We start from the raw sequence: 23,411 nt of genomic DNA, 5'->3' as shown, positions 1-23,411 counted from the left end.
GATGACTTGTGAAATAGGAAGTGACTGGTATCAGGTTGATGTGACAGGTTGGGGGAGTGGTCTCAGAATGCTCTTGGCATCCTTGCAAGTGTCAGCATCCCCGGTCAAATTAAGAACACATCCCCACTGCACCTTGATACCACATTACTACTGAATGGTCATGACATATTACAACCTGAGTGAAATTCTCTAAATATATGCAATGAGGCCTGATTTCATCACACAAACTTTCCTGTGTGGATACCACACCAAGGCCCAGACTTTCAAAAGTGTCACAGAATGCAGCACGGCACCAAAAGTGGCTGTGCTGCGCTGCATGACAGGCAGAGAGCAGGAAAGCACCATATCTACAGAGATAGAGAGTGTGTTGGGAGGCCAACATTAGGCATTTGATTGAGTTGTCCATGTTACTTGAACACCTGAGGTAGAAAACAACACTCTATTGATACTTACACAAGCTACAATAATACAATGTATATGGACCCTAGATGTGTACAACTTTTGTAAGCGGATTCCATGGATTAGCTGTATAGGCAGGCAGGAGTCATGCAGAGCAATGCACAATATGGCCTCCCCTCATCCCTTGTTTCAATTTTAAGGGCCAGATGTACGACCCTCGGTGTTTGTGACTCGCAATTTGCATTTTCTGAGACACTGTTTATGATTCCCAAATGGGTTGCAAAGGACCTGCCTTATTAGTATTCATAAGGCAGTTTGCATTTTGCAGCCTGTTTTCCTTGAAGGAAAACTGGATGCATTTAAAAAATAAAAATGAAATGTTAAAGTTAAAGTTACATTTTTTAAGAGCAGGCAGAGATCCGTGGAATCAAAAGCATTATCACTGCCAATCACAAAGTGGAAGGGGTCACCTGGTGAACCCCTTCCTGTTTGTGATTGGCTTACAACAAATTTGAAATTGGCAGTAAATGTTTGGTGGTAACTTTTTACGGTTGCAAAGAAATCTTACAATCCCCTGCGACTTACTATTGGGAAGGAATGCCCTTGGCTCACCCCTTCCTAAAAGAGACGCCCAAAACCTATTTTGCGAGTCAGTAGAAGGTTACTGACTCACAAAATAGATTTGGTACATGCTGCAACCCTCTTTAGTGGTCTCATACTGGGGGATTTCCCGTTTGCGATTGCTAAATATGGTCAGGCATCTCACCCTTACTTCTCATATGATAAAATATACCTGATGGCCAGCCACCCTCTCCAGCTAACTCCTGCCTTCCTTTAATACCTTTTAAGAACGAATACCTGCTCTTTCGTCTCACTCCCTCTTCTCCTTCGTCCTCAACTCTGCCCCTTCAGATATTTGAGTTACCTTGCATTGTGTCCTTCTCTGCCTCCTCTATCACTGCTCCCCACACACAATGGTCATTTTATGAGAGAGGAAAATTCTGGCACCATGCTAGTAATTGCTGTGTCGTGCCACTGATGAGCACAGTAGAAAGTCCTAGAAGAGGACATGTCGCGGGGCAGTGTCACCCACAATTCTCTTGCCTTCCTCTTGTTTGAGAGAGCCGATGGAGGCGCCGTGGGGGGTAATGGTGGTTCCTCACACCCCTCTCTACTGCATCCAAGTCAAAGGTAGCAGATAAGCACCCACAGTTCTACTTCTCTTTTATGTCTTTTTTTTTAAGTTAGAGTTTATTGAGACCAAAAAACATGAACAGAAATGAAGAAAACAGGTGAATGATACAGTCTTACAAAATATATGATAAAAAACATAATTGGCAAAAAACTGTGTAAAGTATAAAGTGACACAGAAGAAAATCAGTCAAAATATGCAAGAAAAAAGCTACATCGTAAGCATAACCATAGCAAAGGATAAAAGAAATAATCAACTTTGAAACAAAGGATAAAAAAATATAAAATCTTCTCTCTTATGTCTGACTAGACTTGAATGAGGTGAGGGAGAGCAGGTTAAGTGAGATATTTACATAAATGCAATTTAATTGTAGCAAATAACATTTTTTTTGTCAAAACCTATATAAATGAGAGCAAACAACTCATTACAATGAAGGGAAAAACTAACGACTCAATGAATTGCATAATTACTACCCATGACTAAATGTAATAGAAGCTCAAATGGGGAATGACAGCAGTAGAATCGTACCAGGTTCAACGGTGTCACAATGGCCCAATGGCTTGAGGTCTACTCTCCCAAACCTGTCTGTAGACTCACTCATATAAAGTTCAGATGCAGATCAGAGATTTACTGTGCTTTCTACAATGAATATTGCCTGCAAGCTACACTTACCTGTGCTTTGAAAGGTGACCAGATGTTTTGTTCCCCAGGGCGGAATGTACGTATTTCAACTCTTTGACTACTATGCAGCCAGCGGTGTATGCCTCTTGTGGGTCGCATTCTTTGAATGTATTGCTGTAGCCTGGGTTTATGGTAAGTGAAGGTCTTTTTGCTAGAAAGGTATCCTTCCATTCGTCATTTCCGCTTTCGTCTATGTTACCGCTGGAGGGTGACAATTAACCTTCAATATTTCGAAGATTTTATTTTTTATATTTTAAACCGTAAATGTATTCAAACATGAATGATCTAGATCACATGTTTAAGTGCAGGTGAACACATCATTGATCACTGTACTGTGAAAATAAATAATGCTGATGTATATAATTCTTAATGGACTAGAATTGATGCAGTTGGCGTAGGTATAACAGATGTAAGGTGAGGGATGCATTATTGATGAATCTATGGCTAATGTTGCATGGAGGGTGATACACTGAGGATAATACGATGAGTAATCTAGCAGCAATGTAATCCAAGTTGAAGAGTACACTTTCATATTACATATTACTCTGATGGATCTAGAGGACATTGAAAATCACATTAAAAGTTATTGAAAAAGTGCCCGCCACCAACAGATAATGGAAGAATTAGTCCATTGTGTACATTGCTGTTGCCATCAGATGATCTGATGATGAATCCATTGTCTACATCTCTGTTGCCATCTAATATTGGAATAATGAATCCATTGTCTCTATTCCTGTTGCCATCAGATGGTGGAATGCTGATTCCATTGTCAACATATGCCTTGGCAATTGATAATGGCATGATGGATCCATTGTCTAAGGATAACAGAACAATGAATACACTGCCAGCATCCCTGGTGCCACTGCATAAAGGAATGAGTTCATTGTCTATATGTGTCATGCGGTGGTTGATGGAATAATTAATCAATTGTCTACATCCCTGGTATGGGATGATGATGATTGCATTGTCAACATATGTGTTGCCAATGGATAATTGAATAATAAACCCATTGTCAACAATACTTTGTGCCACTGGAAAATGAAATGATAAACAAACCTTATGCCATTAGTTCCTGCCTACCTCTGTACTGCCTTGCCTCCCACATTCAAACTGTGTCTCTGTATCACAGTACCCAACAGATCTGAGTTGTCTTACAGCACACCTTTGCCCCCCACACCTGAGTTGTCCCTTCCTGCATCGCATAAGGAAGTTATGATCACCTTTGTCTATGAGCTGGAGAGTTTTATTACATGCAGGATAGAGGTTTTGGTGCTGCAGCAAGGACAGAAATGTGACTTGGGTTCCTGTTGTGAGTTGTGGTTATTAATGTAGATTTAAAGTTGAAATGCTTCTCCTCCTTTCAGGGTTTTGTGGAAGAATAAATGAGCAATGGCACCTAAGTTGACAAAATCATCAGGTTCTCTTTCCATGTCAATGTTTCATCAGGGCAACAAAAGTCAGAGACTGATGTGCTGACTTTCTCCATCCCTGAGGCCTTATTGTTGTGGAGACCCAAGAACCCTTCATGCCCTTTAAGAGCTAGCAGGAAATTGATATGAAAAACAGTTTTCTGTGGTTTAGGAATGGAACTTGCTGCCAAATTTTGCAAGATTCAGCATCTGAATATGGGATGAACTTTGGCCAATGTTAAGGCCTTTCTGGTTGCACCTAGAAAGAACAACTCTAGGACAAGGTAAAGGGATAGGAAGACACTGAAACCCTCCCAGAAGATTAAGCGTATAGTCATTGTGTTAAGGGGAATGTAGGAAGAGCCATTGGACAGCATGTACGAATTTATCAAGCAAATACCGGAGTGCGGTGTTATGCCAAATTTGGCAACGCAGTTCTCCGACATTTTCAAAATGCAGGGATGCACAATATTTACTAAGATATGGCGCCCCCCCTGTGTTTTGCATAGCTCTGACTCTAAAAAAGCTGCCTAGTGCCAGCGCAGGTACCCTGCCCCCATGTTGCAAGGGTGCCTACACCGCAGGGTCGATTGTTTATGTGCAGGAAGAGACACCTTCCTGCACATAAACAATCAATGATGGTGATGGAAAAAACGAGGAGAAAATAATGTCTCCTGGAATCACCATTCTAAAACCAGGTATTACCTGACCTTAGTTTTTGCCGCTGCCTCAGCCTTGTAAATCTCGGGCAGCATAAAAAAGCAATGGGTGTTGCGGTGGAATGCTCAGTGCAACACCTATTCTCTGCCACTTTGCCACAGCAGACTGCGGCAGAAAGGGGCATATTTACAAGGTGGCGTTAAGCTCTGCAAATATGGGCAATTGTGCAATGCCACCGGAGCATAAAAAGAAATGATGCTCTGGTGGCGTTAGGGGCTTGTAAATATGCCCTTCGGTTTGTTGGACTTTAACACTTCAGATAAGTCAGGAATGTATTCAGAGTTCAATCAAAGTTCCTGGGAATTGGGAACTCTACGGCAGCCCATGAATTGGGCCACCTTCAATCTAAACATATTAGGAAATCGCTTAGTTGTCCAACAAGACCAGAATGTTTGTAGAATGCACCAGGGAATTAATGTTTCCTACTTCTTTCACTGACGTGTTTGTTTGTGATGCCTTTATACAGGCGCTGATAATTTGTATGACGCCATCGAGGATATGATCGGTTACCGGCCGGGCCCCTGGATGAAGTGGAGCTGGACTGTAATCACACCTGTCCTCTGCGTGGTGAGATTTTCAGTTTTTTCACTCCCAAAATGTGGGATGCACAAGCCCTATCTAGTGGGTTCAGAATCACCACAACTGCATGCCCTGCAACCACCCTTTTTGACCGAGTGTAAGCTATTTGCTGTCGCAACCGCTGTTGATTTCCTTTGCACTGGTGCCTAGACTCGTCCACAGACTTTCATTTACTCGGAGTAGTTGCATCACTGCTTTTGTACACTCAGGTTCTTGCCTGTTTTTTTACCTTGCCATTGTTGTGGGCCATATACTATGATCATAAATAAGAATGTTTTTTCCTTGCATTGCTGATTGCGAATCTGAATTTTTGAGCTATGGCTAAGGGCAAAAAAATAAAATGAGCACACAAAGTATGTACTTTTTCTTTACACAAAATTATAGCAAGTTATTTTCATATTTTTTAGCTGTGTTTTTCCTTTTTATTGGGGTGTTTGTTGAGGATGTTTCACTTTTTCAAAGCTTATTTGCAATCTTTTTAAAGTCATGATTAAGGAAGAACTCTTGGATATGCAAAGACACTATGGGCTTAATTTAGATGCTGGCAGAAAGGCCTTACTCCATCTTGGTGACAAAATCAAATACTCCATCGCCCTGACAGAGGACCCGCCCGCAGTATTGAGAGATGGCCACCGGCCAAGTGAACATCTCCTACAATTGCAGGAACCGCCATCAAGGTGGTTCTTGTCCACAGTAGTGCAATTCATAATTAGGGACCCCTGTAGAATGTGATGAGGGACCTTTGAGTCACCCATATTTCACAGATATTCAATGGATTTGGCTCAGTGTTGGGCCCCTGCCAGTCAATACATTTAAAGTCTGATTTTTATTTTAAAAAAAATCCCAAACAGTATTATTTTCTTCTTGAAAGTAAAAAAAACACAATGAGCTTCCCTCGACATGGGGGTTGTCTTCCATGGCATGCAGAACATTTACAAGTTGCCGCTCCCCTTACCGTAAGGTTTTACTCAGCCAAGGCTGCTCACTTGACTACCCACTATAAATAGGGCCGGCAGTCAAATGACCAAATGTTACTCCGTCTGTCCGTCAGAGGTGTAGGCCTGCAGTAGAGATGTAGTAGTCTCCAACACTGACATACTGGGGGTCCACCCAGCTGTAAATGAGGCGAGCGGACCTTCAGTACGGCTGAAAGGTTACTCAGTCACCTTTGCAATGGAGTATCCTTTCTGCCGTACTCTATAACACTCCGTACGATTGCATCCGTAGTATCGAGAAACAGAACATTAACCCTGGTGACTCACTGGCACCCTTAAGCCTTCATTTTATGCTAACTTAAGAGCTTGTCAAAGCATGCTGATCTTGTAGAAAGTTCTACTAACATTCTTGTACACTGGGAATTTGTGAATTTACAGACAGTAAGAACATGTTTTTGTAACTTGCATGTCAGGAGGCACTATGTGTACCTTGCCATGATAGCTAAACACATTCATTTCCAGGGTGAGCTTTCAATAATTTTACTTCATCGTACCCAATATTCGGAGGCTGTCTGCCCGAGTGCCTTGACCTCCAGAGCTTGTTGCAGCCAATGGTGGAGGTAGAGGTGGAGGCATATTTTCAAGCCACATGTCTACCCCTAATGTACAATACACTGGTCATTGGCACCACTAGCTTTTCAAAGGGCAATGTGATGTTTTTTGGCAAAATTAATCACCACACTATCTAAATCAGGTGAGAGCAGATAAAGTAATGAGTGAGCTCATCTGTAGGTACAGTGGACAGAAATTTAAACAAGTCATAATCAGGAACCGTAAGCATTCAAATACTCAACAAAAGGTTCTTGACTGCTGTGGGCCGAGTGTGATGGAGCTCACAGTTTGGCTTCCTTTACATCTTTGTCCAAATCATATTGTGCTACCCAGTGGTGTTGTTTGTTCCATGAATGAAAGACATTTATCAAGTGCATGGCTACTCCAACAAGAGTGTCCTGGCAGTAATCAGTCCACAAAACTTGCAAAAAGACACATAAGCTCAGTATGAAGTCCAACCTAAAAAGCCAAGCTTTAAGGTTCTCTTGGAACAAAAGTTCTGAATCGGCTACTTTCAACTAACTTGGAAGAGAGTTCCACAACTTCGTTGCGAGGAAGATAAAAGAGCTTCCCCGATCTGAACTCTATACACGTGGGGATCCTGTGATAATAAATTATCAGAGGACCTAAGACATCTAGAAGGAAAATAGGGATTATTAAGAGAATGCTAGTAAGCTGTGCCTGTCCTCCTAAAAATGCTATAACAAAAGATCAGGGCTTTAAAAACAAGCTGTTTCTTCACTGGAAGCCAATGAAGTTTAGAAAGTGCATAGTCCATTGACGCCCATACAGGAAGTTTTAACAAGAGCGGGGCTGCGGAATTCTGGACACGTTGAAGCCACCTAAGTCTGAACTGAGCGATCTTAAGATAAAGGATATTGCAGTAATCCAGCTGTGAAATCCCTGCTGCGTGGATCACTGTCTTGTGGGCCGATTCAGTGAGCAGACTTATGTTCTTAAGAGACTTCAGGATGTCAAAACATTTACCTGATAAAGCCGTAATTTGGCTATCAACGTTGGGATGTTCATCTAACCAAATGTCAAAATGTTTAATTTTAGGCTTTGGCGAAGGGAAGGAACCAAGTGATGCAGGCCACGAAGCAGGAGACAAAATTGAGAGCTACCTTCCGAGGATGAGGACCTCGGTCTTTTCTGCATTAAATTTCAAGCAGTTGAGGTTCATCCATTATGCTACCTCAGATTGGCAGCCCCTCAACAAGCCACAGAATTCTGTGACAGGGTGATGCCAGCTGCATATTGTCAGCGTATGACGATATCGTCCAGGGGCGCATGTACAAATTGAAAAGGGTAGGGCTCTTTCGCACCCCCTGGTCCAGCGGCAAAGCTTGAGAGCATAAAGGCTTCTAAAGAACCTGAAAGGTGTGGCCCTGCATAAAAGAAACCATCCATCCCAAGGCCTTGTAACCGACCCTGTAATCCTAAAAATAACCACTCAAGTAAGCGGCCGTGGGATACGGCACTGAAGGCTGCACTCAGAGCCAGCAGCAACAAAGCTGCTGTGTTCCGTCTATCCATAATCTGATGCATGGACTTCGAAGCCAACAGTAGGGCTGACTCGGTACTATACCAAGGGCGAAACCCCGACTGCGTGGCATGTAAAAGATATTTATCCTCAATAAACCCCAAAAGCTACCCATTGATGTCTTTTTCTGCAAATTTTGCAAGAGAAGGGAGCAACAAGATCGGTCTGTAGTTCTCGGGTTTGTTACAGTCGAGGAAAAGTTTTTGTTAGCTATGCAACCACAAAGGTGAGTTTCCACCTCCACCCGAGTTGGGCCACTGCAAAAGAATTATTAAGAAGCTCTCCAAATAACGGAATCTGTTCCACCATTCCTCGAGCCAAGATGCCAGGAGAGGCTTGTTCAAGGGGGAGCCAGAATTACAAGATGTAACTCATCCAGCTCAATAGGCTTGAACTGGAGTAATCTGTTACAGTCAGATGAAGACTCGAACCAAACACCCAAGCAAGGTACATTCCTAGAAGTTGCCAGAAAGAAAGAGGAAATTAGATGCTACCTTATTTGAAAAAAACTTACAAGTGTATTGCAGCTTGTCTCTGACAGAGGGGTGGAAAAGGAAACCCTTGCTATAGTTATTTCTGTGATATTTATTGGCCACAATATAAGGAACTTCGGGACATATTTACAACAGAAAGCGATAAATATCGCAAAGCGCGCTTAGCGCTTTTATATTTATCGCCATCTATCACTGGAATTTATCGTCATGCTCGCACTGTATTTACAACGCATATCGCAATGGCGATATAAATTCCAGCGATGTTCCCTGCAAAACGCCGATATGCTTGTTGATATGATTATGTGGTCGTAACACAAGAATCCACCCCGCATGTTAGGTATGGGTTAGTCATGATTTTAGCAGACGTTAGTTTTTGGCGAAAACAGCGTTTTTTCCCACAACTAACGCATGCTAAAATGCGTGGGCCACCTTGTAAATATTGCGATATACACATCAGCGATATTTAGAAGGTTGTACTACCCAGTGATGTTCACTTTGCATCTCATTAGAGATGCAAAGGGAGGCGTTGGAAAAAAGGGTGCTAACATGTGCTAATGCATGTTAGCACCCTCTTGTAAATAGGGCAATATTTTTATCTCCGCTTTTTTGGCTTTAAAAGCCAAAAGAGTGGAGATATGGCCCTTGTAAATATACCCCTTCATGAGTTTTGGTCCATGCTCATTTATGGACTTCTCTTCACCTGAAAAGGGACGCAGGTGTTCACAAGAAAACGTCCTGGTGTTAATCAACTACCCCTCAAGAAACCCACCACATGTAAGTGTCTCATTGACTCATAAAATGTTATTTTCTTCTTCAGAGGAGGCCCCTTTTACAGTAGGTTTTTAAGCAAACTGCACTTAAATTACTATTTTAATTTCAAACAAATTGTTACTTGAAATTTAAATAGGAAGTTGAGGAAATTCTGAAGAAATTGCGTAAAAAATCTCTGTAAAACAGGACCATTTCGGCAATCCACTAGAAGTGTAATAGTGCACAGATCACCAGCTCAATAGTTCAACACACCTGTCCTTTTGGAACCTGAGTTCAGGTGCTCTAAGTCCACAAAATCTGTTTTCCAGGGAAGAACATGTCCATGGTATGCTTCATGCTTTAGACACCTGCTAACTTTGCATCTCTTTATCCATTTTATTTTGCTTTTGCAGAAGTATCTTTCTCTCCCGTTGGATACAAGGATTGCTGTTTATCTTTATTTTTTTGTGCTAACGAGAAATAGAGTTGTCTAGCTCTCATTAGAACAAACACATTTTAATTTCCAGCAATACATTTTTTTAATTAAAATAAGAATTATGTCTCTCGTTAGCACAACTCTCTCGTCACCTCAAAAAATAAACAAAGATTAACACCTACTCTGGAGTGGCTCATTTTGTATCCAATGGAAGAGAAAGGGATATATGAAGTAACATAACATAATATACAACATTTCTCTAAATATATATATGCAGACACAAACAAGTTCTAATGTAAACATATAGAAAAAGTGGATAAGGATGTTAGGATCACCTCTAATACTTCTGTTGCTGATCAATGTACCATCCTGATGAATTAAATCAACACTTTTTGATCTCTGCAAGACCTCAATCTTCCTTCCTGTATAAAGCGCAGGGAATTTACTGTCCCCATAAGTGCCTTTGTTGAGACTTTTATAACTAAATGCCCTCTATCAGTGCTAGTACATTCGTTTTTCATTACCGACGTGTTCTGACATGAGAATACACTGTACCAAGAAAATTGCACCACTCCACGCAATAAATGAAGGGCCGTATTTTGCAATACCTTGTGCCGGTGCAGTGTTACCAAAAGTGTCAGAAACTGCTGCAAAGTGCTGAATTGGGTTTTAATTTCCAGGACGAAACCTGTTTTATGTTGGAAAGAAGCCCAGAGAAATGCAATGTTCTTGTTTTTGCATCACAACACTGCAGTTTTTCACCCACCATTCTATTATGGGAACTAGTGATTCCACATTCCTTCCTGGGATTTCACACAGATTTCGTCTGCTGAAAGCAAACATATCTGATGTGTTCCCATGAATCCTATAATTCTGATTGGGAGGGTGACTAAAGTAACTGTTGTAATTAGGTTAGGTAGGCAGCAGGACACGCCTTCAGTTATTAAGATAGATGTATTAAGTCACAAGATAAGATAAGACAGCAGAGCAGTAAACCTCAAAGCTGACCAGACCAACAACTGCCAAGGCTGGAATCTTCACATCACAGATAGAACACTCTTAGGTAGTATGGGAGACTGGTAAGATAAGAACACTAAGAAAGGACTACAGACACCAAGTAGTCATATTGAAGTAAGTATAAATATACAACAGTAACACACCCCACCTGAAATAAAAGAGACCTTTTACTGAGGCCACAAGTGTTGTCACCTGCTCTGTTCATTCATTTATGCAAAATATTGCATTCACTCTTAAGACTCTTTGCATGCACTCATTATGAAAATAAAAACATCCTTTGCACTCAACATGTCTTATTAATGAAGGCATTTTGCTATAGTGTCCATTGCAATATTTCATTGAACTCCTTTTCGTGTTACAGGCTCTACAGATTTACAAATGTTACCCCATCTTATCAGCAGGATATTGTCGCGACAGCATTGAGAGGGATTTCTTTCTATACGCGTATGTCCTGAAGAAGACCCTAAGCTCAGGCCATACCTACTACAGATTTAAATGCAGATTTTCCATCTATTATAAGCTTGAACTGTAAAGTGGCTGCCTGAGTAGTATCACCTCTGTAATGTGTGTTGCCACCTGTGTGGTTTTAGCCACTATCACTTCATTTGTCTCATTCAGAATCACTCTTTTCTCACGGCTGTGGCATAATTTCTTTCTGTACAGGATATTCTCCTGATTCTACTTAGCAGTGATAGCGCGAGCACAGCGGAAGGGTGCATAAGAGTGCATGGGTGATAATATCACCACACGTAACCAACCTAAACCTCTATTTTATATGACTGAATTTTGGCCCATACGCATATCTGGTTCTCCGACGGAACATTCCGAGAGTTGACAGGGATTTGGCAGAAGTTTAGGTTGGATAGCCCCCCTCATGAAGACCTACAACAAAGGGAATATTCTAAAAACTATTATTTACAATAATCAATAATGACCGACCCAGTTTTACTATTCACTTTGCCTTATCTATTTTCTTTGAAAGCTTATGAAATGGTCAAACAAAGGTACAACATCGAATTTCAGAACCATCGCACAAGAGAATTCAGAACGGTAATTTACAATAACACCTCATTCCAGGAACAAGAGTTGAGTGGATAGAGAAAGAGACAAAAGAGCATTATTACAGGTTCAATGCAAATACAGGGCCCGATTCACAGAACTAACTTAAGACAAAATCCTAAACTTACTACCATTTTGGTATTCACAGAAGGCACTTACTCATTTTGGTATTCACAGAAGGCGATTACTCATTGATGAGTAAGTGCCTTCTGTGAATACCAAAATGAGTAAGTGCACTTACTAATTTTTGGTATTCACAGAAGGCACTTACTTACTAACCTCAGAGAGACAAGCTGCCACTCAAAGGTTTCATTGACACATTGTGCTCAGCCAGAAGAATGGCCTGTGATTAAAAACTATGTACCAACAACTGAGTGAGAGCGGTTTCTTTATCGGCACATTGCAGATGTTATCATTCATCACGAAAGACTGTGTTGAAAGTACAGAACAATATGCTGGATGGGAAATGAGAGGCAAGTGGTATCCTTGTTTTATCGCTGAATCACCATGGATCCTGTTTTTATGTATAAAGCGTGCAGACGTTTCATAATTTGGTTTTGAAACATATTTTGTCCAGTGGTTTGTCTCATGTTGGCAGACGGTGAGAATCTGATTCAGACAATGCATTATTTATTTTAAAAATGTATAGAGTGTTACACCCCAAAAAGGACTCAATACGTATTCCAGTTCACCTGTTTCTAGTCAATAGGCATCAGTGAGAGGCTGCAGTCTTATATAAAAACCACACAAACTGAATGGAGATTGACGAGGGAGTTGGCTCTAGGTCTGGAAACTCAGAGCCCAATTTATGGAGGCCTGAACACCTTTACGCCCCTGTTATATCACTTTTTGTGACGCTGCGGTGGCGTAAATAATATGCCACATTGTGCCATATTTATGAAGTGACGCATCAAAGCAGATGCATCAATTTGTAAAGGCCTGGGGCTACATTATACTTGCTTCAGGTATAATGTATGCAGGGTGGGCGTTCCCCCGCAATAAACGGTCGTACAAGTGGCGCAGTGGAATCTATGAGATTTCACTGCGATACTTCTAGGACACTACTGCATCAATATCTTATGCCTGCCTCACAGCAGGCGTAAGACTGACACAGGCCCTTTCACATGAGGCTTGCCCCATGTGAAATGACACATTGCTGTAGTAGCGTCTGTTTTCAGATATGCCCCAGAAATGCGCCACTTTTGCGCCTACAGATACGTCATAAATACTGACATATCTGTAACTCCTTGCGACATGGAGCACTGTACATTAAATATGGTACATCCATCCTCGCAAGGAGGGCACAGTGAAACCTGTTGCATCACTGTTTTCATGCAGGGATGCAACAGTTTTCTTAAGTGAGCTCCTCAATGTTTGCCAGAACTTCCAAAATGTGTGGGTTTACTAATGAAGAGACTGGGGAGTACTGAAATACACATGCTCTTATACAGTAGCCAAACATAACGAAGTATAAAACATGAGAAGCAAAATAAAAATGCACTTACCCATGTGCTGGTGCCCTGGCCCGCCTCCTCCAGTCATCGACTCCTCATGCTTCAGTTCCTCAGCGTCTGCATTAATTCTACACACCAATCCAGGTACTGCTCTAATGCTGCTGATGTTAGCAGCATGAGAGCAGTGCCAGCATTGGCTGGATTTTGTTCCTTGATGCTACAGCTGTGTGGAGAGGTTTACATTGCACATGTCAGTTTCGCCATCGCAATACAGCCATCCAAAGTGACATTCACTGCAAAAACTGGTGTAGTGAGCACCTCACCCCTGCTGCCAGTCAGCACCAGTAGCCCCGCCCCCACACTCAGCTCGAGTGGGGAAAGAGAAAATTAAATGGTAATAAGTACATTTTATTGCCATTTTATTTTTCCCCTTTCCGGTGCTGGCAGCAGGGGTCAAGGCTCCTCTGTCCTAAAAGAGGGCACATTTACTACAGTGTGCTAGAATTCTAACATTCAGGATTTTACGGAATGGCAGCAGTTCTTGGATGCTCTGCTTCATCTGTTGGCATTGCCTTCATAACTAAAATTCTTCATCCATTTTTGTGTTTCAGAGTTGCTTTATCTTTTCCCTGGTCAAATACACACCTCTGACGTACAACAAAACCTACACGTATCCTGACTGGTCGATCGGCCTGGGCTGGTGCCTGGCTCTATCCTCCATGATCTGTATCCCGATGGTCGTGGTCATCCGCATTGTCCAGTCGAAAGGGTCACTCATTGAGGTGAGGGTGCAGTCCAAGCGAAGGTGCATGTTGTGTGGTTGGAGAGAACCTCTGACTGGGCCTGATTCACAGAACTAACTTAAGACAAAATCCTAAACTTACTATCATTTTAGTATTCACAGAAGGCACTTATTCATTTTGGTATTCGCAGAAGACACTTACTCAGTTCGGTATTCACAGAAGTTAGGAGTCCTAACTTTAGGACTCCTAAATGCCTGCTGTGAATACCGAAAGTCTTAAAGTTAGGATTTTTCTCAGTTTACTAGTAGTAAAGTTAGAACTCTTAACTTTAGGACTCCTAAATGCCTTCTGTGAATACCGAAAGTCTTAAAATTAGGATTTTTCTCAATTTAGTAGTAGTAAATTTTAAGACTTTCTGTATTCACAGAAGGCATTTAGGAGTCCTAAAGTCAGGACTCCTAACTTTTTAATACTACTAAATTGAGAAACATCCTAATTTTAAGACTTTCGGTATTCACAGAAGGCATTTAGGAGTCCTAAAGTTAGGACTCCTAACTTCTGTGAAGACCGAAATGAGTAAGTGCCTTCTGTGAATACCAAAATGATAGTAAGGTTAGGATTTTGTCTTAAGTTAGTTCTGTGAATCGGGACCACTATAAATACCCACACATGCACAGAAGCAGTAAAACATGGTCTTATGTTCATAGTTTTCTTGTGGTCAAGTATGCAATTTTTCCATGACATTTCTTAGAGTTTTAGTAGCAGGCATAAACCCCTATATGCACCTAGCAGCAGTTATGCCATTGTCTGATATACACATCTTGTGTAGTGTATTATACATGTTCCTCCTTATATGAATATATCTGTTTACAACAGAAAGCATAGTTCAATGTACAAAGACACATGTATGACAATAACTTCTGGCAATATAAACTGTCACGTTTTGCTAATTCAGGGTGTTTGTAAGTCCTGTAAGATTCGAAAAGCTAATGTATACATTTGTTTCAACAAGGTCATGCTTACGATGGTGGTCCAAATACAGATCTTTCCAATGTTTCTCTGGCCAATGCATCATTTGCAACCGGTTTATTGCATGGTGGTGCATGGTGGACATCTAGCGGACAATTAGGGTATGACACTTTAGAATACCTTTTGAAATAAGCACATAGCCAGTCAGATAAATCTTCAGAGGACTGTAATGTGCAAGTCTTAAACAGTAACAACTTGCATCCTGGAGCTGATCAGGAAAATTAAGTCTAGCGTGAGGCCGCTGGGTAGTGATTATTTGCCTACAACAACATTAGTTGTAGCCTCTGGGCCTTATAGTTAACGAATATTTATGCAACAGACATTGAGCCAAATTCAACCAGGTATCTCCACACCGAAATATACAAACATTGAAAAATAACGTAATTTATGATTGCAAACTCCTTATTGATGGAACCGGGAATAGTGTCAATTTTAAATCACAAATGGGCTTTCCGACCAGCGTGTTACATTTCCCTTTTGAGCGAATCTGCTCTTAGGGTTTATATTATTTGTGGATATTTCCATATGGATCCATTTGCAAGCGTTAATGAAAATGCAAATGTGCAGATTTGTGGGAATTCAACAATGTTTTACAGTTTTTTTGCAGCTGTGTAAATGGTCTGAGATTTACTACTGTCAACAGCAGGGGTAAATCTGTTTTCAGGATAAAAATGAGAGGCGACACCCACAGAATTGATGGTGGGTGTAGGGGGAGAGGTGTTGCTTCCATAAAGAAACATTTATTGCCTGCTGAGAAACAGACAAAAGAAAAATGGAATTTGTAAAGCCACCTCAGTACGACATTTTCTCACGTGGAAAAGTATATATGTGCATTTCCACATGTGTAAATGGCTATTCATGACAGTACTAACATTAATCTGTGTCATCTTCCTAGCAGTATAACTGAAATTTGTTGAGAAGTCCATAAAAGTTGAACAATCCTTATTTACGCCCTAGATGTCTTGTGAGTTGACCCAGTGTCATTTATTAATATTACTGTGTGGAAGAAACAGGACTGAAAATGGAATGTTGGAAGCATGACGCCCTGATTTTTTTGGGTACCAAGAACATCAATCAATAGAGCGCGCTACTCACCCACGAGGGTCTCAAGGCGCTGAAGGGAGAGGGGGGGGGGGCGCTACTGCTGGAATAGCCAGGTCATGAGGTGTTTCCTGAAGGTGAGATGGTCCTGGGTCAGTCGTAGGTGTGCGGGGAGGGAGTTCCATGTCTTGGCACCCAGGTAGGAGAACGATCTTCCTCCGGTGGTGGCTCTGCGGATCCTTGGGACTGTTCCGAAGGCGAGGCTGGTGGAGCGGACCTGGCGGGTAGGAGTGTAGAACAAGAGGCGGTTGTTGAGGTATTCAGGGCCCATGTCGTGGAGCGCTTTGTGTGCGTGGGTGAGGAGTCTGAACGTGATCCTCTTGCTGATTGTGAGCCAGTGCAGATTTCTCAGGTGGTCAGATATGTGGCTGTGGCGAGGGATGTGTCGTGCGGAGGCGTTCTGTATGTGCTGAAGTCATTTCTGAAGTTTGGCTGTGGTTCCTGCGTAAAGGGTGTTCCCGTAGTCCAATCGGCTTGTGACGAGGGCCTGGGTGACCGTCTTTCTGGTTTCTGTGGGGACCCACCGGAAGATCTTTTGGAGCATGCGCAAGGTGTTGAAGCATGAGGATGAGATGGTGTTGACTTGTTTGGTCATCGTGAGGGAGGAGTCCAGGATTATTCTCAGGTTGCGTGCGTGGTCCGTGGGTGACGGTGCCGTGCCCAGCGCTGTGGGACACCAGGAGTCGTCCCAGGCGGATGGGGATTGTCCGAGGATGAGGACCTCCGTTTTGTCTGAGTTCAGTTTCAGCCGACTGAGCTTCATCCATTCCGCGACGTCTGTCATCCCTTCCTGGAGGTTGGTTTTGGCGGTGGTTGGGTCTTTGGTGAGGGAGAGTATCAGCTGGGTGTCGTCGGCGTACAAGATGATGTTGAGGTTGTGTTTGCGTGTGATGGCGGCGAGGGGGCTCATGTAGATATTGAAGAGGGTTGGGCTGAGCGAGGAGCCTTGGGGTACGCCGCAGATGATCTTGCTGGCCATGGAGCGGAACGGCCTCCTCGTTCCTCGTTCCTCTCCAACAGAACCCTCTGGGTTCTGTTGGAGAGGAACGAGGTGATCCAGTCCAGCGCTTTTCCTTGGATCCCAGTGTTGTAGAGGCAGGTTATTAGGGTGCGGTGGCAGACGGTGTCAAAGGCGGCTGAGAGGTCTAGGAGTATGAGGGCGGTTGTCTCCCCGTTGTCCATCAGGGTCCTGATGTCGTCGGTGGCTGCGATGAGGGCTGTCTCGGTGCTGTGGTTGGCTCGAAATCCGGATAGGGATGGGTCGAGCGAGTTGTTTGCCTCGAGGAATGCAGTCAGCTGTTTATTGACGGTCTTCTCGATGACTTTAGCCGGGAAGGGAAGAAGAGAGATGGGGCGGAAGTTCTTGAGGTCTTTAGGGTCAGCTGTGGGTTTTTTCAGAAGGGCGTTGATCTCTGCGTGCTTCCAGATTTCTGGGAAGGTGTCTGAAGCGAAGGAGTTGTTTATGACGTTCCGGAGGTGGGGTGCGAGATTGGCGTCTGCTTTGTTGTAGATGTGGTGGGGGCAATGGTCAGAGGGAGAGCCGGAGTGGATGGTGTTCATGACGTAGGTGGTGTCTTCTGTGCTGATGGGGGTCCAGTCGCTTAGGGTGGTGGTGGGAGTCGTTGGTTTGGAGACTTGAGGCGGCCTCTGGGCGTCAAAGCTGTTGTGTATATCTGCGATCTTGCGGTAGAAGAACGTGGCGAGGGAGTTGCAGAGGTCTTGTGATGGTGTGATGTCGTTGTTGCTGGCGTTGGGGTTGGAGAGCTCTTTTACGATGCTGAAGAGTTCCTTGCTGTTGTGGGTGTTGTTGTCCAGCCGCTCTTTAAATTATGTCCTTTTGGTGGAACGGATCAGCTGGTGGTGTTCGCGAGTGGCGTTCTTGAGGGCTGTCATGTTTTCTGTCGTCCGTTTGTGGTGCCAGATTTTTTCGAGAGTCGGCATGATTTCTTTGAGTCTTTAAGGGTGTCGGTGAACCATGTAGTTTTTTTGTTGCTGGTCTTGCCTGGGGGGTTCTTCATTGGAGCGAGGTTGTCGGCGCAGTTGGTGATCCACTGTGCAAGATTGTGAGCTGCGTCGTTGGTGTCGGAGGTGTCGGCTGGTGGGTTCTGGCTCAATGATGTGGTAAGCTGGTCTGTGGTGACTTTGCTCCAGCATCGGCGGGGGATCTGTAGCATACGGTGATGCGTTGTAGTCTTCTTGTAGGTGAAATGGATGCAGCTGTGGTCGGTCCAGTGTAGTTCGGTGGAGTGGCTGAAGGAGACGTGGTTGCTGGCGGAGAAGATTGGGTCTAGCGTCTGGCTGGCGTAGTGGGTGGGGGTATTCACCAGTTGCTTGAGTCCGAGGTTGGCGAGGTTGTCGAGCAGGTTGGTAGTGTTGCTGTCATTGTTGTTCTCCATGTGGAAGTTCAGGTCCCCTAGGAGGATGTATTCTGGTGATGTTAGTGTGTGCGGGCTGACAATGTCAGCGATGGTTTCGCTGAATTGTGTGCGCGGGCCCGGGGGTCTGAGTGTGGTTTTGGGGTCGGTGCGGATCTGGAAGTGTAGGTGTTCAGCGGTGGCGAGTGTGTCTTCGGCGTTGGTCGTGACGCTGATGGTGTTCCTGTAGACGATGGCGATTCCTCCTCCGGTTTGGTTGACGCGGTCCCTCCGGGTGATCTTGTAGCCGTCCGGGATGGCTATGGCTATGTCGGGGGCCGAGGAGACGTTCATCCAGGTTTCCGTGAGGAAGGTGACGTCCGGTGCTGTTGTGTCAAGGAGGACCCAGAGTTCGATGGCGTGTTTGTGGACGGAGCGGGTGTTGAGGAGGATGCATTTGAGGTTGTTGTTGTTGTTGTTGTTGTTGTTGCTGGGTTCGACGGGCGGGGTGTAGGTTGGGAGGCAGGTGAATTTGCAGGCTTGGCAGGTGAAGGGTCTGTGGGTTTGCTTCGGGGTGGCTCGGTAGCAGGCGGGTGGCCGTCCAGTGTTAAGTGCGTTGAGGGTGATGGTGTCGTATCTGAGTCTGGCGCCCTGGCTCCAGCGAGGGCCAGGGGTTCTGGCGCTGGGCGCGGTCCCGGCACGGACGGGCACAGATGTGCTTGCCTTTGGCGCGCCAGCGGCGCGGCCGCTAAGCTGCCCTCATATGAGGGGCTGTGGGAGGGAGGAGCAGCTGGGAGCGGGGCGGGCGAATGGGACAGCGGGGGGCTGGGCCGCAGGGACACAGCGGCGGGAAGGGACACAGCGGCGGGAAGGGACACAGAAGCAAACGGGGGCAGGGGGGCACAGAGGGCGCAACAGTGGGGATAACAGACCAAAAGAATGCGCAAACAAGTGTGGACAGGAGAGAAAGAATCAGAGGGGCAAAGGACTCACGCAGGAGTCCCAGGCAGCGGCGAGAGCGAGGCGGCAAAGTCGGCAGGGGCAGGCGTCACAGAAGGACCGTGTGGCGGCTGGAGGGGCTACCTGCCTGAGGACAGGGTCAAAGATCGCTCAAGTACATAAAATCTGATCCGGGGGGCTGGCAGTACAGAAGGATGGGGATACAAGCTTTTGAACATCATTAATCAAGAACATTTACAGAAATATTCTGTGCAATCAGATACTCCTTCCTTATCATTGTCTAAATTAATACTTACTCTTTACGCTTCCTGAATTGAAATTTTCTCTTTGTTTGAACTCACTTACCCTCAGGAAATGTTAGTTGTCTGGTGTTTATACAGGTGATTTTTAAATACATATCATTAACCTTTTGTGAGACGCTTCGAACTGTTTTTAATGGCAGCATACCTAACAGCTGTCTTCAACAGTTTGCAGTTTTAATAGTCTACCAATTACATTGTTGCTTTACAATTTACTTTGCGATAAAGAGTTTCCAACATGTTTTGTCTTATAGTAGTCACATAGGTGCAGAATGCCTAAACACATCAACCAGAAACTCTATCGGAGATGGGGCAAAATTAGATTATGGCGTGCTATTACTGAAGATAGCATGCCAGCTCGCTGGCACTCTCTAACAACCCCTTTCTCTTATTGTTACAGAGGATAAAATCAGTGGCTGCCCCTCGAGAGGTCAACCGCTGGGCCAAGGAGACCGAAGCAGCCACCCCATTCTGTCCCAACGGGGTCGCCAATGGAGACTTCACCAAGCCAACCCATGTCATTGTGGAGACCATGATGTAAGTTTTCTCTCCTGTTCACCGTGCAGGGGGAGGAGATGCAGACCAGCTTCCACTGCCCTACGCCCACCACAAATTCTTGCTGTACGAGAAGGTTTGACCAGCTCCACTGGGCCTCCACACATCTGGATCTCAGGAGGCGGTTGAGGGTTGAACTAGTTTCATCAGACATCCTCACATCTGGGACTCCAGCTCCTGTTGAGGATTGAGCCAGTTTCACTGGACCTCAGTGCATCTCAGACTCTGGCTGCTTGTGAGCGCTGGACCGATTTCAGCAGACCTTCGCACATCTGGCACTTCGGCTGCTGGTGAGGGATGGGCCAGTTTCACCAGACATCCTTGCATCTCGGACTCCGGCTGTGCATGACTTGTGGACCAGTTTACCCAGCCCTCCTCGCATCTGGGACTTTGGCTGCTGGTGAGGGTTGGGCCAGTTTCACCAGACCCCCAGGCATCTCTTACTCTAGCTGCATGTGAGGGCTTGATCTATTTCACCAGACCTCCTTGCATCTGGGACTCTAGCTGTGCATGATTTGTGGACTAGTTTACGCAGACCTCGTCACATCTGGGACTCTGGCTGCTGTTTAGGACTGGACCAGTTTCCACAGACCTCAGTGCGTCTCAAACTCTGGCTGCATGTGAAGTTGAACCAGTTTCACCAGACCTCCTTGCATATCAGACTCTGTATGCGTGTTAGGACTGGACAAATTTCCCCAGACTCCTTGCATTCAGACACTGGCTGTACGAGAGGATCAAACCAGCTTCCACTTATCCATCTCCTGTAGAGCCAGGTTTACAGAATTTACTACGTGCACTAGGGTTTATCTGTGTATCCTTATCTTGAGTTCTCTGAATTCCGATGGTGGCTTCAGGGTGGAACTAGTAACAGAGGTAGCAACTTCATGTCTGCTTACAGTACAGCTTTGCAAAGGAATGTTTATTACTGGGAAGAGGAGGGGCCTTCCCTCAAAATGTTGCCCTGTCCATGCTAGTGGAAGGCCGCCAGTGCCCCTTGAGGCTCATGATGCTTAAAGCTACATGCAGGTCATGTCTGGCCAGTTCAGCTGTTGAAACACTGGTGTTAGGTCACACATGTTTCATGGTTGGGTTGGCATTCTAGCCCTGGTTGGTACAGAGACATTTGAGTTCACAGGAGAATTTTTTAAGAAACCCAAATATCCGGGGATCAGGCTTGAAGAAACCCCCATACTTCTGCTGTATTATCCAGGAATTTCAGTCGAAGTAAAGTAATCGTGCCTAAAGATCTGTAATTTTTGAAGAATAAGTTGAAATGTTCAGAATGGGCCCGATTCACAGAATGAACTTAAGACTCAATCCTAAACTTACTACTATTTTAGTATTCACAGAATGCACTTACTACTTTTGGTATTCACAGAATGCACTTACTACTTTTGGTATTCACAGAATGAATTTACTACTTTTTGGTATTCACAGAAGTTAGGATTTTGTCTTAAGTTTGTCTTAAGACAAACCTAAAACAAACTTAAGACAAACTTAAGACAGACTTAAGACAGACTTAAGTTAGGATTTTGTCTTAAGTCTGTCTTAAGTCTGTCTTAAGTCTGTCTTAAGTCTGTCTTAAGTCTGTCGTAAGTCTGTCTTAAGTCTGTCTTAAGTTTGTCTTAAGTCTGTCTTAAATCTGTCTTAAGTTTGTCTAAAGACAAACTTAAGACAAAATCCTAACTTCTGTGAACACCAAAAGTAGTGAGTTCATCCTGTGAATACCAAAATAGTAGTAAGTTTAGGATTGAGTCTTAAATTCATTTTGTGAATCGGGCCCAGTATTTTTTTCCCCTATTCTCTTACAAACTCTGCTAAATACAGGACATTTACAGTATTTTGGAGAAACATGTGAAACAGAGAAAAGAAACCAACCTGCCGAACTTTGTAGATATGTATAACTATATCATTCAGGGTGCAAGCAGTTTATCAACATCAATAGGATGAAAGGTGGGGTTGGACCTGTTGTGAAATTACCTGGTAACAAGCAAGGTTGGGACTGGCACTCATTCTGTGTGAGTGTGCATCCGGTAAGAGTTAAGGTAATGCACACGTCAATCGCTTTATTATTAGCCCACCTTGATGGGGTTTTATCTACTGAGTATAGATGTACCCAACATTAGTGTAAATGTCCTGCAATCTTGACATTCATGCACTTACTGTGTAATTCAAATTTTGTGATGTTTCTTCGCTATAATTAATGTTCACAATATTGGGGACCACCACTTTAGCAATAAGAAATGCAAAAACTGCATGTTTGTCCACAGTGACCAAGAAGAATGTCAGTCAGTCAGTCAGAAAACTTTATTTTGCCAACACAAAGTAGGCATAAAAAATATACTACATATAAAAGACAGAGTGGCTGGTTTCTTTCTGACAATCTGTGTTTTTGCATCATGTCTTTTGGTTATAAATGCACAAAGTATACTTGAGAGTAGGAGTTACAGTGTGTCCTCTGAAATGGCTACTTCTCTTCTGCAGACGTCTGGGCCAGTGGCTGGGCTTCAGTACTATTTGAGCGCTGCAGGTGCACTTAGGTTGATGCTCAAGTGTTTTACCGTTTCTAGAACAACAGTGGTCCCTAGATTATCAAGGATTAAGAAAAAGGATAAAACATTTGACCACTGTCCAGCCGGACAGGGTATTTTATTTTTTAATCAATTGAAAAATAGAGGAATATAGATCAGGCACATTCCTGTACCATATTGGGAACACACAGGGAAGGGATTTTTAGGCAAGAAGGAGCATTACTGGCCACTTGTAATTCAGTGAAGTTTGTAAGTAGTGCCAAATAAGTGCTAGACACAACATGAATAGAACATAATAGTTAGGCTGTGAAAACACTTTTAACAAAGTCGACGTTTCGATCCCTTATGCTCAATATTGCCTGGCAGTGACTGCGATCAGGCAGTTCACACAGGGGTTTATACATCGCGGAGACATCGCTCATCTAAGACTCCCCAGAGCCACTTCCACAACTCGAGGGTTGATATTCCCCAAGCCTTCGAAATAACTGATCGAAGACCTTGTTAAAACGATTGGATATCCCAGATTTTTAACAGGAGACATCGAATCAAAAATTGTCTC

The 23,411-nt window shown here is 43.8% G+C and overlaps 1 protein-coding gene across 6 annotated transcripts in view; it reads left to right on the top strand.

The window, feature by feature from the left end:
* The window catches only part of LOC144782386 (sodium- and chloride-dependent taurine transporter), a 316,730-nt gene extending 294,054 nt beyond the window's left edge, over positions 1-22,676 (top strand). The window contains exons 12-17 of one of the 6 annotated variants that reach the window (XR_013601146.1): positions 2,302-2,404; positions 4,868-4,968; positions 13,892-14,062; positions 20,167-20,626; positions 20,738-21,895; positions 21,985-22,676. Coding sequence is in view for 1 of the 6 variants with exons in the window: in XM_078661713.1 (XP_078517839.1) it covers positions 2,302-2,404; positions 4,868-4,968; positions 13,892-14,062; positions 20,167-20,307 (516 nt within the window). In the remaining 5 variants the exon portion in view is untranslated. Of the gene's footprint in view, positions 1-2,301; positions 2,405-4,867; positions 4,969-13,891; positions 14,063-20,166 lie in introns of all 6 variants that reach the window. The other 5 variants (XR_013601142.1, XR_013601143.1, XR_013601145.1 and 2 more) reach the window with 5 other exon arrangements.
* Positions 22,677-23,411: the final 735 nt, after the last annotated feature.

This window comes from Lissotriton helveticus, chromosome 9 (genome assembly GCF_964261635.1).
Source record: "Lissotriton helveticus chromosome 9, aLisHel1.1, whole genome shotgun sequence".
Classification (NCBI taxonomy): domain Eukaryota; kingdom Metazoa; phylum Chordata; class Amphibia; order Caudata; family Salamandridae; genus Lissotriton; species Lissotriton helveticus.
Note: the sequence above shows the minus strand (reverse complement) of the source record. Positions and strands in the feature narration are given on the sequence as shown.